Below are 16565 nucleotides of genomic sequence, written 5' to 3' on the forward strand. Positions count from 1 at the left end.
TCTCCCATGCCTGTTCATCACAGGTTTAAACAGAATACTTGTGAACAGGAAATAGTTCTTGTGATCTCTGTTGCTTTCCAGATAGTCCTCCCCATCATAATGAAACCCACACTGAGCTGAATATTTATGGTACAAGTGAGAAAAGTACTGTTTCTCAAACAGACCTATAAAAACAGCACCCTGTATGTTGTCATATTTGCAAAAAGAAGAACAGGAGTACTTGTGGCACCTTAGAGACTAACAAATTTATTAGAGCATAAGCTTTCGTGGACTACAGCCCACTACAGTCCACGAAAGCTTATGCTCTAATAAATTTGTTAGTCTCTAAGGTGCCACAAGTACTCCTGTTCTTCTTTTTGCGGATACAGACTAACACGGCTGTTACTCTGAAACCTGTTGTCATATTTGTTACCCTGATAGTAGCTGAAGTTTGGAGAAATAGTCTTGTTCAGGTTTATATAAATCCTTCTGAGTGTAAGAGTCTCCCATTGAGAAGTGTCTTTGCCTGTAATGGGTAGATCTTCCAAAGTGCTCAGCAGCCAGTGGCTCCCTCTGAAATCTGGCAATTAAGGCCTGATTCTAATAACAACACTTTCACTTATGTAAAGAAGGAGTAAGTCCACTGAAGTATATAGTTAACACCAGTGAAAGTGAAATTGCAATGGGCTCCCACACAAGGAACAATTAGCCATACTTGTTCTGAAAGCTTACCTCTGACCCTATATAATGGTTTATATAGCATTGGCCTTAACTGTGTAGTTGGGAAGTGACAAAAGCTGCTATGATGAAGGCATTTTTTGTGCACACATTTGAACTTTCTTTGTGGAAATCCTGTGACTCCCCCCATTTGGTCCTAAACCCAAAACAGCCACCGCTGCCAATGGCCACTGTAGCAAATGTCCTGCCCTTATAAATCAAGACGTCCTGGACAATCCTTTCAACCTATTACAAGTGTGTACTAACAAAATAAACGTAACAAAATTGGAAGTGAAAAATAGCAGGTCATTTTCATGCAGCTCCCAGCTACCTACCTTGTCATGCCTGAGTCATAAAAGTCAATTCCTGCTCCAATAGAGCGAAGTATCACTTGGAACTATATAAAATTTGCCTTACAATGACATTTAAATAGATAGATGCATGACAGATATCCTCAGCCAGTGTCAGGAAAGGCAGTAGCCTGAATCTTGGCAACCTCTTGGAACATGATGGATACATGTGAAGGCATAAGAAAGTGTTCATCAGTAAAGAATATTCCAGAATCTCTTGGAAGATGATACAGGTGGCTATCTCTCATGTCAAGAGTTTTACCTACCTCTTCAAATTCACTAAGTAGCCTCCTGGCTCTGTGTAAGGCACTATGATGGCCAATTAAAAAAAAATTGCTCATGCCTTTCTGTGGAGGAAGCAGTCAGTGTTTTGCATCCTATGGATCATAAACCTTTGGTGATAGGCTGCTGACTCAGTTCTGAAACCATCCTACCCAACCTGGGAGCGGGTTGGGGACGATGTCATGGAGCAGAACTTGCCACAAAGACAGGAATTTCAGTTTTGTAAAGGATTTTTTTCTTTTCCCAATGTACCCACTCCCATTTTTTTGTACAGCATTGGAAAACATTTATACTGTAATAAGTGACAAAGAGTCCTGTGGCACCTTATAGACTAACAGACGTATTGGAGCATAAGCTTTCATGGGTGAATACCGACTTCATCAGATGCATATGGTGGAAATTTCCAGGGGCAGGTATAAATATGCAGGCAAGAATCAATCTAGAGATAATGTGGTTAGTTCAATAAGGGAGGATGAGGCCCTCTGCTAACAGTTGCGGTGTGAACACCAAGGGAGGAGAAACTGCTTTTGTAGTTGGCTAGCCATTCACAGTCTTTGTTTAATTCTGAGCTGTTGGTGTCAAATTTGCAAATGAACTGAAGTTCAGCAGTTTCTCTTTGAAGTCTGGTCCTGAAGTTTTTTTGCTGCAGGATGGCTACCTTTAAATCTGCTATTGTGTGTCCAGGGAGGTTGAAGTGTTCTCCTACAGGTTTTTGTATATTGCCATTCCTAATATCTGACTTGTGTCCATTTATCCTTTTACGTAGGGATTGTCCAGTTTGGCCGATGTACATAACAGAGGGGCATTGTTGGCATATGATGGCGTATATTACATTGGTGGACGTGCAGGTGAATGAACTGGTGATGTTGTGGCTGATCTGGTTAGGTCCTGTGATGGTGTCGCTGGTGTAGATATGTGGGCAGAGTTGGCATCGAGGTTTGTTGCATGGATTGGTTCCTGAGTTAGAGTTATGGTGCGGTGTGTGGTTGCTGGTGAGAATATGCTTAAGGTTGGCGGGTTGTCTGTGGGTGAGGACTGGCCTGCCTCCCAAGGCCTGTGAAAGCGAGGGATCGTTGGCCAATGTGGAAAAGCAACAGTGCAGTAATGCTAGCCAAATGGACCAGGAGTGCTTGTGCTGAAGGCGGAGGGGGAGAAACCTGAATGGTATCAGAAGTGAAACCAAGCATTTTGCCAGCAATCTCAACTTCAAACTAGACTCTTTTAATCAAAGCAATTGCTACAGCAATGCCAAAGACACATAAATTAGACCTTAAATAAGAGTAAGCAGACAAAACCAATATGCTGCATTATGAGAGATTGGGGGCGGGGGGAAGACTGCTGCCAGAGTTAGTAAGTGATTCTGTTGGTATATAAAATCATTCAGGAGGCAAATGGGAACTACCTACGATGAAGCATGTATCAAATACTCTGTCTTCATACATAATTAAAACATCTGAAGATAAAGCACTCAGATGCAATAGACAAAGCCTGATAAAAATAAAAAATGAAGTAAAGAAAGCAGGAGGCAAGATTTTGGGGAGCACAGTGAAGACCTTCCAGTCAAGATGAACAACATACATTAGCTTTAAGCACCTACCACATAAAGGCAACTGAACTGACAAAATCAACAAAGCAGGGGTGAGATGTTTGTAAATCTTCCTGTATAAGCAGGCCAGCCAGGCAGGTACCTGTACCAGCTCTAGTACCATGTGCAGTTCCCAACCATAAGAAGCTGACCCAGGGGTGCCACCATACCCTTCTTTTTGGAGAGTTATCCTCTAGAGCAGATAGGCTTCTGACAGTGTTACAGAATAATTTGATTTTTGCATGTGTCTGTTTCTCTGAGCACTCTGACATGTGGGAATCCTAAATCGTAGGAGCAAGGTTTCTATCTGAGCCTCTTTCAACCAACAGTCCATTTTGTGGATAGTCACTTATTAACTAGTTTCTTTTAGCTACCAAACAAAGTAGGTTGTAACCCACACTAGGAGATTGTGGGTCTGTCTCTTCCTCTCCTGGCTGGTCCACCTAAGAAGCTAGTGAGTTTGCTACAGCTGCTAGTTAGGAGCCTTAGTTTTTGAGCTCAAGCTTGTGCTTTTAACAGTAAAGGTCCAGAGTATAAACCTTTTTGCAAAGTGAGTTACAAACAGAGGTTAAAGCAAAGGGGAAATATAGAGCTCCTCTTCCTCTGTTTAAAAAAAGGAGTTTTGCCTCCTGTGCCTGGCTTGAATAGCAGTGCACCCCCCTCCCCCTTTCCTTCCTGTTTCAATCTTCTTTAACCACTGGTTACAATTCTCTTTTTTCAGGATCTTTTCCTTCCCCTTTGATTTAATGCATTCTTTTATTCCTACAGTCAATATTTATCTATCAGCACCAGAAGGAGCAGCAGAGCCCTGAAAAGTGAAATTGATGGCATCCTAGTCAGTTCCATTTTGCTCCTCCTAGGCAGACTACTTCCCTGAGTAGTTGTATCAGTTTCATTTTGCTGCTGTTCCTGACAGCGCCACTGAGCAAATTACACAGGTGGGAGGGAGGGAGGGAGGGAGAGCAGGAGCTGTTCTTCAAGAGGGAATTTTTAAAATGTTAGCTAGTTCAGGAATGTGTAGATCCTGATCCAAATGCAACCCTATAGGCACTGGTGGTGGTTGGTGAATGGAAAGCTGATACATGTTTCAGAAGCAGGACATTGTACCTTTAAAAAGTATGACCTCTGTCATCCCCTAAAAGTAACACTTGAACAGGTCAGCCAGTGAGCCCCCAGCTTGATTCTAGCGCCCTCCTCTGGTGTAGTGAGGAACAGAAACGGCTAGGTCCACCAGGAGTCACCTCCAGCTTTCCTCCATTGGAGAAAGTAGTGATAGCATGAGGCCCCTGCTCACGTTAAAGAGGAAAATGAAAAAGTGAGGCAAGACTGGTAGGTGGACCAAGGAGTAAACAGCAAGAGACTGGCACACGTTTGGCCTTATGAAATATAGACAGTATCTGCCCCTCTCTTTGCATTTCCCAAATTGCATCCCCTCTAAATCCCGCTTTTGCTGCCTACATCAGGGTTAAACCTCACCCAATATATTGCTCCTGAGCCTTGACATTTTTGGAAAGCCTTTTCGATGATCATCCCACCATTTCTCTGATGCGGTGTTAAGCAGCCTCAGGTTTTATGCTAATAGGATTGTATTGAATTTTCTGCTGTTGTAGATCATCCAAATTGCCTGTTTTCAATAGCGTTGAAAAAGACATGAGGGGGTTTGTTTTACGTTATTAATAAAGGAGACATAAAAACATAACCTCCCCCCCTACACCTTTAGGAGTCATCGTCCCTCTCTCCAAGCGATTTCTTTGCCCTGCCACAAGCACCTGTGGAAGAAAACTGCAGCAGGAGGGTCATCGCATTAGAGTGACTGGACTGTCAATGAATCCTGGCTCTCTCTCAGGCAGCCCAAGACCAAAGTGGGGTTGTGAATGCCGGGGGTAGCCCGAGGAGGAAGGGTAGGAGAGAGGAGGGGATGCACAGAGGCAGGCACCAGCGTGCTGAATGAAGGATAGGGGCTTGGGCCGAGCCGCAGCAGCCAGAGGGGCTCAGAGGGGTGTGGTTGACGAGGAAACAGTACCACCCTCCAGGGCGGCTGGGCTGGGTGTGTGCAGGCCACGCACCAGCCCCCCGGGGGGACGAGCTGGGGACGCGGCGGCAGGCGGGGGACGCTAGAATGCAGCAGGCGGGATGCGGCTGCAGCCCGCGGTGCCGGAGGAGCGAGAGCAGCAGCCGGGAGCCTCGGGGGAGGGCTGGGGACGTAGCCGCGGCTGGGCCGGGAGGAGGGACAGGGTGGCCCCGCAGAGCGGAGTCTAGGCGGGAGGGGCGGGGTGCAGCGGGGCAGGCGAAAGGAGCGTAACCATGGCAACGCGCCGTGCGTCCCCCGGTAAGGCCGGGATTTACAGCCCCACCCTGGGGGCAGCCGCCGGGCGGGTCCATTTCCTGCCTCGCCGCGGCCGGGGAAGAGTTAACGCCGGGGAGGGGCGGGTCCGGCTCCCGGGCCAGACGGCGCGGTTCCTGTTTGTGCTGAAGCTGTGCGCCCCCCCTCCCCCCGGGAGAGGGGCGGGAGGATGCTCTGCCCCTCCCTCCTCCGTATCGCTGCCCCCTCCCCCCCCCCACACACACACTCCCCCGCAGCTGGGGCTGAATGTGCTGGACCTTGATGCAAGTGGCGCTTCCTCTCTTCCCCGGTGTGAGCCGCCTGCCCGCGGACCCGCCCCCCCCGCCGGCAGCGAGTACCATTCAGCTCCCGCTCCTGAGACAAATCACACCGGCTACTCGCAATAGCCGCCTGCTGCGTGCGTGCGTCCGAGTGTGTGTGTGTGTGTGTGAGTGAGTGAGAGAGAGAGAGTGAGTGTGCGGGGATGGGGCTGGGGCTGGTGCGTGTCTCTGTTTACCCGGGAGCTCTCGCAGGACAGGAGCTGAAGCTGCTGGGTGTTGACTGAGGATCCCCTCCCCCTCCTCCCGCAGGACGTTTCTTCTTTTTCCTTTGCAAAAGGGGAACAATTGTCAATTATCTTCTACAGAGGTGGAAAGACACCAGCCCCCCCCCCTTGCCTCCCCGCCCCACCAAAGAGCCACCGCAAGGGCAAGCTGGCTCGTCGCTAAAGTGCTGGAGCCGCTGGATTAAGTAACTCTGGGGGAGCCGCTCTCACTCTCTCGCACTCACGCACACAGCGAACATGAAGGAAAAGCCAATGATAAAAACCGCTAAAATGCAAGGCAACATGATGGTAAGTGGCCGCTGCCGCCTCCAACGACTGTAAGTAATTGTGGGGCTCGTTCCTCGGGTTTGCTACTAGGCTCACCTCCCCCCTGTAGTGGAAGCATGTTGGGTGCCCCTGGCCGGCCCCCACACCCCCACTTTCGCTTTGCTCGGAGATCCCTCCTCTCAGGCTCGGTTGATGGTGAATCGTGGCTGTGGAGTGCAGGGTTTTGCTTCGGCAGAGGCTCCCCGTGTGTCCGGGTCCTTTCTCCTGCCCTTGTTACGCTGTGTGCCAGGGAGAGGGGAATTGATTTGAACCTGGGGGTTTGGAGGGAGCCCCCCGGAGCCCCCCCCCCCCCAACGCAGGCGACAGCTCTGCAGCCTCTGCACTTTGCTGGGAGCTGCTGAGGTTGTTGCCCGGACTCTTGTGGAGAGAGAGAAGCAGGCACAGGCTGGCTGGGTGATCGCAAGAACCTCGCGCCCCAGGATTACAAAATGTCTGGAGAAGGGGGTGAGGTGGTTTGGGGGGGAGCTGGCGAGCAGAAGTGGATCGCTGCACAGACAACTTTGATAACTTGAGGGCCATAGTGGGGTTTTCCCTCTTCCTGTTCTGCTTCCTGCGTGACTATAGCGGTTGTCTTGATGTATGTTCTTGTTTCTCCGCACATCCATCCCTGGATGCCTTCTCGTTCAGCCAAAGGGGATGGGGGGAAAACCCCCACCAAAGGCGGATGATCTCCCGGAGGAGGTGCCGGTTGCCATCTTGTGCTGCTAGAGAGATGTTTGTCTATTTTGTCTGCTGTCTTGAGCCGCTTTAGGTGTTTGGGTTTTTGCTTGCCTGGGGTAATTTCCCCCTCGCCCCTTGCTTGCATGAGCTGATACTCGCCGAACTGCAGGGATGCCATGGGTAGTGAAAGTGGATTGCAGCTGTGTCGTGGCGGTCTTTGTGCTGAGCAAGGGATGCCGTGAAACGTGATGTCTTTATAGAGGACTCGGCTTCCAAAAACAACTTATTGTAAATAACCCTGAAGCCTTTTAAAGACACCCGTTGATGATTAAAAAACAAGCACCACCACCCAATGCAAACATGTGAGATTTGTATTCCGCGTGCCCGCCTCTTAGGGAAATGCTCACATTTAATGTAACGAAGGCAGCACGCGTTTTCCCCCATCCTGAAACGTGTAAGAAACGGCCAAGGTGTTCTAAATCCCGCGGTAAAATAACTCATTTTCTATACTACTAGGGCAATCCTGTTGCTTTTTCTAGCATTAGTTTTAACAGCAAGGTGCAGTGCGATGTGACCTGTGAATTCAAGTAAGGGAACTGAACAGGAACTTCTGCAAACATTTCCCCCCTGGAATATTAGGTTAAATGTGATTGCAGCATATTCTTTTTTTATTATGCCTGTAAAAATACTTGGTGCTGGGGTTCGTTAGCACACGGGAATCTGATTTTTTTAAAACTACTGTTGTAAATGTCATTATAGTTCTTGACTAGAGTGATATCTACCACTAAAAGAATAATGAACCACCTGAGATGATGCTGTCTGTTTAAAGGTCGGCATTAACCTAATTTACATACACAATGTCATAGAATTAATAAAAACCTATAACATATTATCCTTTGGTCTCTACAGTCAAGAAATAATTGGAGAGAAGGGATCCCATTACTATTACTTATTCAAACAGGCTGTATCTTCTGGTGGTGTTTCTCTGTGTGACAAAAATGGATCCATCTAAGCACTTCTGTACTAGACATGCAAGGCTGGAGTGCCTGATTTAAAAACAAAATAATATTGTAGGAGCTGTCCGCCCCATCAGAGCCTGATGCGATAGGGACTCAATGGAGGTTCGGCCACTGACTTACGGGTTAGCAGGGTGTTGCTAAATTGCAGCCATAACATCTTATCGGCCACTCAACAGTCTGTCCCCCAAATCCAGTGCCAGTTTTTATCTTGGTTTTGAAAAAATATTTTTGAACTGAATTGTAATGCATACTCTGAGATTTTAGAAGAGCATTACTGTTAAACTGACATGGATGACTTAGATCCATACTAAATTTTGGTTACTTGTAGGAGAGCTTGCTTCTGTCATAATTTGGCCATAAGCACCTATAACTGGTATGTGGCAATTGAGCATGCAGCTAATATTTAAAGTGAGGGTTGATTTTTTTTTTTAATGTGATGGACTCAGAATATTTTAGCCAGAAAATACTGAATAGCTCTTACCTTTCCTCAAAGTAGCAATTAGTGGATCCGATCCTGAAGTCTAGGGCAAAACTCCCATTGACGTTAATGGAAATTCTAGTAACTTCAACTGGTGCATTTCTTATCGTGACCCACTTTTTGTAAAGTGTTATTTCAGTAAGTTTCATTTTACCCATTTATCATTTTTATTACTAGGAAAAAATGTAGTCTTTGGTCATTCATATTAAAGCCTAATATTTTAAGTGTCCTTGCTAGATAATGCACATGGCAATATACCGGTACTTAAAAAAAAATCCTGCATGTGGTGTGTGTGCCTGTGTGTGTTGTCTGAAGTGACTCTGATTGTATTACAGTATGTATTATCTTAATTACCTGGCAGAATTTGAAAGGTCACTGAAAATTCAAAGCTCGCTGTGGTGGGTTTTTTTTGACAGTTTCACTGGGATCTTGACAAGCAACTAAGTACATATTGATTTTCTTCCTCGCTCTTTAAAAATCTCTCTTAAAATGAAACTTTTCTTCTTAAAATGAGAATCTTGGTGTGTGAGAATCTTGGTCCATTGGCCTCTTACCTCACAATGCGCCCGAGAAGTGTGGTGATAGCTCACGGTGTCACTACATCTGGGGATGTCTTTTTTTTACTTTAATTAGACCAGCCAAAAGAGAAGTCATGCTTGTGAGAGTAAGATAAATTTTTGTATCCCTGTGGCAGTCTTTCACACTATCTTAAAAAAAATATTACCTGGACAAGTGTCATTTTTATTTTACTCAACTCTTTCCTATCCATCATTTGAGCTGAGGGACTATCCTATATGGAAACACAGTTCACAGCTTTGAGAATGGAGCTTTTCTTATTTTCATAGGAATGTTTTGGCAAATGGTCAATTATTTTCTTTTATAAATTAGGTCATATTCCATGAGCTTGTCAGGATGTTTTTCAAATTGTGTGGTAACAGGACTTGAATGCTCCTGTCCTTATATACAATTATTACTTATTAGTTAATTTTAATTAGAACTTTATTCCCTTCAGTTCCCCATCAATCTGAGCCAAGTCTGGCAAATGAATACGATTCCAAGTATGCATGTTTTATAAATCTATAGCTCCCTGGCTTTGCAGTGGCTGTCATCTCACACATGCCAGGTTTCTTATATATAGCTGTTTGTTTTAGAAAAGAATCTCCAAAGCAGTGAGACCTACAGGACCAAAGACTGCTCCCACTTACACCAGTGAAAACCCAATGGGCCGAATTCATGGCAGGCACAATTGCACTGAAGTCAGTGGAGTTGCACCCACAATTGCCAGTTGTGAACTTGGCATTTAGAGTTCAGTGAGAGAACGGCTTTAGTGAAGTTGTGCACAAATAACGGAGGGCAGAACTGTATGTAGGGGACAGTTTTATGACTGTGTTGTGTCTAAGCAATTTATTATTCAAAGGAGCAGTGAGAGGAACATGCACATCAATAGAGCCAATTGTGTCTGTTAGCAACAGAGTGGTGCTGCTGTCCAGTTCTTGTTCTGAATTTCATCATCTGGCTACAGTATTGTCTGTATTTAGAAAGTATCTAGACATATCTTAGGCTGCTACATCATTTTTACATTTTACGATGATAAACACTGTGTATGTATATGCACGTATAGGGCCTTGTATATGTATTCTGCTAATGCTTAGTTGGAGGGCTAAGATGGTTAGGATAGGAACATATGGAGCCTTTCACATCTTGGCTGAATTAAAATCCAGGCCACATTAGCTGTGGCCAAAAACTGTTGCTATTTAGAGGTGACTGTCAAATAAGATTAGTGGCAAGTGTTCATAACACAAGAACTCAGTTGGCATCCTGTTTGATGCCTCAGAGAGCCCAAGGATTGGACGGATATAGAGACCGAGCTACTCTCTCTCCATCACCAGAGGACCATCCGTGTCATATTGGAGACATGTTGGTGCAACAAATTGAGACACTTGATTTGCCTCTGCTCTTTCTGCTGTTCAGTCTCTGGTCTGTCAGTCTGGTGCCTGTCATGAGTAATAAATTCATATTAAAAAAATAAATAAAAGACATCAATGATCTGTTGTGATTTCCCTTATTCACCATATTTCATTCCTAGGTTTATTGCTTGAAGATATAAATCGCATCAGGCTGAAACTTGCCATAATGGTTCTCAGCCAGAGTACAGTTGTCTTTGCACTGATTCAGTGTAATCAGCCCATGTGGCAACTGATATATTTGGAAATCCACACATTGAAGTACATTGTGAAATCTCCCACTTTTGACTATCCCTTCACCCTGGCTTCCTCTTCTCTGAGCCCCACATATCCTGTTTCTTTAGAGCGTGCAATACTTTGATCGCACATCCAGTTCATCGTTGGTGTGCTATTGGGGTGACTGCTATCCTGGCTGACACGCCAACAATTGAAGGCAGGATTTCCAGAACCGAAAGCTTGAGTCTCTACAGCTTGAGCGAAAGGGTCAGGCTCTGTGTCTGGGAGCTGTAACAGATTCACATCTCCTCTGGATCCGACATAGAGGGGAATATATAACACACCCTGGCCAATGGATTACACTATGATGTTGTGTGCCCCAGAGTGTGCAGTGCTCTAGGAAGTGCCAAAATATTCAAATTGCTGACACCGAGGCCTAGCAGAAAAGCCCGAAGACCAGCTGGGCCTGTTCTGTTGCTGTCTTACATGTAAGTGGAAATCAGCATCTTGACACACCTAAGATGGGATGGGAGAGGAAATCTCCCTGAGGACCCAATCATGGAAATTACCCCACATCATTCCACAGGGGGACAGGTTCTGCTCCCCTGAAGCAGACATGGGACCTACCCATAAACTCTGCAGATCCTGTGGGAACCTCAAGAGGTCAGGCCCACTCTCACAGTTGTCTTGTGCCTCCATGGCAGCTCTGGTCCCAGTTGTCGCCTCCTTCCCCCCAGTGCCTGGCAATGTGAAAGGTCCAGGGATAACACTGGGGTGAGAAGCCCAGCACTCAATCTACCAACTTGGAAGGTGGAGCCAGTAGCGTATCAAGGCTGCAAAGGACCTGGTGCAATAATAGGTTAAGAGCCCCTTTCCTGATTCTGAAATTTGCCCCCTTCAGCTCCCCCTCCCCAAGCCTGAATTCCTTCCCCTTTATCATAGCTCTGGCCTAGCTCCCCCCCACCCCAATCCAGCCCCCGTCCTCTAGCTTCTCTCCAGACCACCCACAGCCCAATCCAGATCTCCAGCTCCCCCCTAACTCCCCATATCCACAGTCCAGCCCTCCCATCTCCTCGCTCTCCTGCATCCCCCTACAGCCCCCGTTCCCCCATGGCCTCCCTTGCTCCCCTCCAGTTCTCATCCTGTCCCCTCCCCCTACTCTCCCTCAATTACCCCCCAACCCTCTGCTTCACTGACCCCCCAACCCCAATCCAATCACCCCTTCAGCCCCTTTTACCTCTCCACTGCCCCCCCTCCCCAATCCTCCTGCCCCAGCCCTGTTTCCAGCCCTCAGAAGCCATCTCTCAGCTTCACGCCATCCCCTCCAGCTCCACTCCATCCCACATCCCCATTATCCCCCTCAGCTGTGCTCCAACCACCTCCCCCACCTTCATCAGCTCTGCTGCAGTCCCCTGGCTCCACTCAGTTCTGCTCCATTCTCCTTCCCCTAAACTTCCCCAGTTTCTCCATTCCATCATCCCAGTTTTTCTTTGTGCTCCATCTGTGGGCAGGGGGAGGAGGAAAAGGGGGGAGGGGGGCTGCATCTTCTGCCTGTGCCCCTCCACATTTCCTGGTGCTGCAATTCCTGCATGCCTTCTCCATGTGTCCTTGCCAGCTGTGCGTGCTCAGGGTCTGGGGCTGCCTTGGCTGGAGGGGGGCCCCCCATTCCAGCCACCTCTTATTCCAGGGACCCGTAGGCTCCACTCTACTCTGGAGGCTCATCTGGTTGGGCCTTGATAATCTCCTTGGCCCTGGCGTGATTGCATCACTTGCACTATTGTAGTTACTCCACTGGGCAGAGGGATAGGAACTCATATCATGATACTTTCTATCACAATTCTGCTCCAGTGCTCCATCTTTCATATTAACCTTAGGTTAGCAAGTGTCTGATAAATCAGAGATTTTCTGCCTCCTCCTGATAGCTAGAAAGGAGAAGCAGCATTCTCTTTGCTCATTCCCCCCTCATCCTCTGAGTCTTCTGATTGTTCAGAGTCTAGTTGGCCCCTCCTCAAGCCTCCCTCTTTGGGGGTCTTCCTTTCCTGTGAATAGCTCCAATGCCTGCATCTGCTCCTCAAAGCTTTCCTAAGCAGCAGCAAAGGGGAAATTCACATGATTCCTGTTGATTTTACTACTACCCACAGGTTTCTGAATAGAGCTGTGACTGTGACCAGATCTTGTCAATTCCACTCGCTGTTGCTTCTTAAATCTCTAAACAGTGGAGGCCCCCGAGCTGTGTCTTTGCCTGCAGAGTCAGGAAGACAACACCACAGTGGTCCACATTTGGAAGGTTACTGTCACTAATAAAGTCTAGAAATTTTATTTATTTAAAAAAAAATCCAAATTTGTGCAGAGATTGATGGCTTAACCTCCTAACCCTTCACTTGCCTACCAAAGTTCCCTACTTTTCATTGATGAATTAATTTTTCAAGTTCTGTGAAGATATGGCATGTTGTCCTTTGTTGCCATGCTCCCTCCATGTGTTGTCACCGACATCTGTGCAAAATGAGTATCAGATGGTACTGTTCTGATTGGTTAGAATTTTGCACTCACTTTGCATTGGTGTAAGTTACTACACAAGGGGGATGGCAATGGAGAATCAGGCCCATAGTGACCACAGAGCAAATATCAGGTTGGGAGAAAATTTCTGATAATAAAAGGCTCTTTAATCTAGCAGAGAAAGGCGTAGCAAGATCCAATGGCTGGAAGCCAAAACTAGGCAAATTCAAACTAGAAATAAGGCACACAATTTTACCAGTGAGGGTAGTTAGCCATTGGAACAGCTTACCTAAGAACCTGGTGGATTCTCTATCACTTGAAGTGCTTAAAACAAGATTGGATTTTTTTCTAAAATATATCCTCTAGCACAGCCAGAAATTGTGGTCTTGATGCAAAAATCACTTGGTGAAATTCTATGGCATGGGTATACAGGAAATCAGTCTTGTTGATTTGTAATGGTCTGTTTTGGCTTTAAATCTATTAATGTAAGTGGTTTGATATCCTCAAAAGCACAGTACATATGTAAACATGTTCTGTTTTCTGGGATTCTGGTGCATGTGTGTTATCTATATATTACGCTGATACACAGTGGCTCATGTGAGATTACCAAGCAAAGCCAATTTATTAAATTGTTTTATGTATGGTAAATCTTGTATAATCCACTAATGCACAGAGCTGTCATTTAGAAAGTGAGGCCTTCCTACTATGGAGTACCAAATATAGACGACTCGGATGGTGTTATCTTCAAAAGGAAGGTGATGGCTGGAAGTGAAGTTTTTAAACTATATCAAGCTTGCAGAACAGGGGCACGGATGCTGTCATTGTTTCTGCAGCAGCCGCCTTGGTTGGTTCTATGGAAACTGCAAGTCTGCCAGTCCCACCAGTCCCACCCATTTTGGGTGTGTCTACACTACTTTGAGGAAAGCTCTTGCAGGCATCGACTGCATGAAATATCTGGATGTCTTGCTTGCCCTTGCAATGGTTTAGCAAGTCCCCACTGAAATGCTGCTTTTAACAGAGCTATATTGGTGCATCCGTGGTTGTATCAGTGCAGTTCTGGGAATTCCTGAAGCAACTACAGGTGAGTCTCCTCTTACGCTGTGGTTACGTTCTGCTGTCAGCGCGTAAAGCGAAAATCGTGTATAGTCAAAATTACATTGAGTGTAATGGCGGGCGGAATCACCCACACTACAGGTACAGTATTTAAACTGATATTTTTCTCGTTTGTTTTTTGTTTTTCTTTTGGCCAACCGTGCAAAGCTGAATTCGCGCATGTTAAATGCACATAAGATGAGACTCGCCTGTATTCCATAATGCTTAATGCCATTGCTGTGGGTTGTGGGGGACCTACAGGTAACTTCCAAATGCTAGGCACTGCATTATGGGAACTGCCTATCTGTTTAAAGGGTTAGGGTGACCAGATAGCAAGTGTGAAAAATCAGGATGAGGTTGGGGGTTAATAGGTGCCTATATAACACACAACCTTGAATATTGGGACTGTTCCTATAAAATGGACATCTGGTCACGCAATATAGGGTCCTCACTGCTGTACTATATGAGGGTGGGGTGGAGTTAAAAGAACCGAATGAGCTGGCAGTTGCAGCATTTGCGGCTTTTTGGCCTGTGGGAGAAACCACTGCAGATGGCATGAGTTCAGCTGGATCTGAGTTACAACCAGTGCTTGTAAAACACTTAGGATTGCTGTTGTGTATGTCTGCAAGGTATTGTACAGGAATTGCAAACCCAAGGCTTTCCCATTGCAGTACAGAGGATGTGTGGGTTTGTTTTTTGTTTTTTTGTTTTTCCCCCACCTAATATAGATAAGGCCTCATGGGTGATGTGGCCCATTGTTTTCAGGGTTTTTTTTCCAGGTGAAAATATCCTCCCAAACCTGTTAAAGAACAGGTCAGTGTGAAAAGCTCCCACTAATTTGATCAAATCTCCCTGAGTCTGAAGATGGTCCAGAACTGGCAAACATCAGGCTTACCTTCAGATGCAGTAAAATCATCTGCACGCATGGCTGCTGCATGCCCTGATGCAGCAGACCGCATATGTGATAAGCAAAGTGGTCAGCTCTAGTGTGAGAAATCCCTTTTAGGTTGAGTTAGAATCATCTGCCTGGCAGATGATTCTATCAGCTCAGGCATGCATACAGACAGTATGTAAGTTCACTGGGGATGAATTCTGGTAACCCATTTGAGGACCTAATTCTGAAATCATTATTCAGCCTTTATTCAGGCAAAACTTCCACCAAAATTAATGGGATTACTTCTCCCATTGAACTCAATGAGAATTTACCTGAATAACTGACTTCAGGATTGAATCTAGAGACAACCTCTTATATTACAGTAAGGGTTTTTCATTATATTTTACAGATCTGAAATGGTGAAATATATTGAATTTTACCAAAAGAGGGAAGGGCAAGGAAAGAAAATAAAAGAAAAACAGAGCAAGACATTTAAAACTCAGGCAGTTACAATTTCAGGTCTTGATTCTGCAATTGACTGTGCACAGTCACGTATATATTGGAGTGAATGTGGTCTCATTCTGCATGTTTTCTACCTGCAGAACCTCATCAGTCCCTCAGATTGCTCACAGCATTTGCCAGACTCCAGGACTTTTGTTCAGCTGTGACTTTACTGATGATGCAGATGTGTGCTAGAAATATGGCAATCAAGGATGATATCTAGCATGTTTTGTTTGGTTACCCTTTTGCACTGATGTTATTAAAAACACAGATGGAAAATGAAATTATAGTAGCGGAAACATGCCAAACTACAAATACTGAATGTTTTTTTCTGTAATATATAACACAACCAGAACATCCTAGAAATGAGTTTATATTGCTTTTTTGTGTGTGTCTAATTATGAGGATGTGAAAAACATACTTGTACTAATAATGTCTTCTCATCAGGCTTTAAGAGGGCTGAAAGTACCTTTCATGAAGATCTAGTTTGTGAAGCAAATGATTGTAATGCAAGAATATTACTCTTCATGAACTCTGGTTATTGATCCAGTTAAAAACAGATCTGTGGTCCATAGGAAGGATATCTGAAATGCTGGTGAATGGAGCAGTAGTTAAAAAATTACAGCATGTCTTAATTTTAATAGGGCCCAGTCCTGCCTAATGTTCCCATACATTGGGAGCTTTGCCAATGAAGAAAGTTCAGGGTCGGTCAGTCCCATACTGTTCTCATACTGTGTTGTTTCTGCATACTGTATTGCAACTTAATATTTTAAATTTGTTAAAATCCTTTTTTTAAATAAAGATGCTTTTCTAGATGAGCTGGACACCTTCCTTGGATACAAACATGTAAAAGAATCTAACAATGAGCTACATTAAAAGTATTAAATTTTCTGTTGATCTTGTTTTCATTTCTTTTGAGCTCTAGAAAGTTGTTTTTATAGCTGTGTTTTGCCTTTATAAAGGGACTGTTTCTTACTGTGTGTTTTGTACAGCACCTAGCACAACAGGTACCCTGGTTGGGGGCTGGGTGTCTTTGGATGCTACCTAAGGCAAACAAACAAATACATGATATTTATAAGCCTAGGTGCCAACTTTTTCCTGGTGCCGGTGGCTGCTCGACACCCCCCAAGCCCTGCC

The 16565-nt window shown here is 45.4% G+C and overlaps 1 protein-coding gene across 3 annotated transcripts in view; it reads left to right on the forward strand.

Annotated features, from left to right (window-relative positions):
* Positions 1-16565, forward strand: part of DPP6 (dipeptidyl peptidase like 6) — a 783790-nt gene that overhangs the window by 85437 nt on the left and 681788 nt on the right. The window contains exon 1 of one of the 3 annotated variants that reach the window (XM_042859187.2): positions 5410-6089. The exons of 1 other annotated variant lie outside the window; for it this stretch is intronic. In XM_042859187.2, the coding sequence (XP_042715121.1) occupies positions 6039-6089 (51 nt within the window). In that variant the 5' untranslated portion in view covers positions 5410-6038. Of the gene's footprint in view, positions 1-5409; positions 6090-16565 lie in introns of those variants that run through there. One more of the 3 variants, XM_065582727.1, reaches the window with a different exon arrangement.

Source organism: Chrysemys picta, chromosome 2, assembly GCF_011386835.1.
Source record: "Chrysemys picta bellii isolate R12L10 chromosome 2, ASM1138683v2, whole genome shotgun sequence".
In the NCBI taxonomy this organism is placed as follows: Eukaryota; Metazoa; Chordata; order Testudines; family Emydidae; genus Chrysemys; species Chrysemys picta.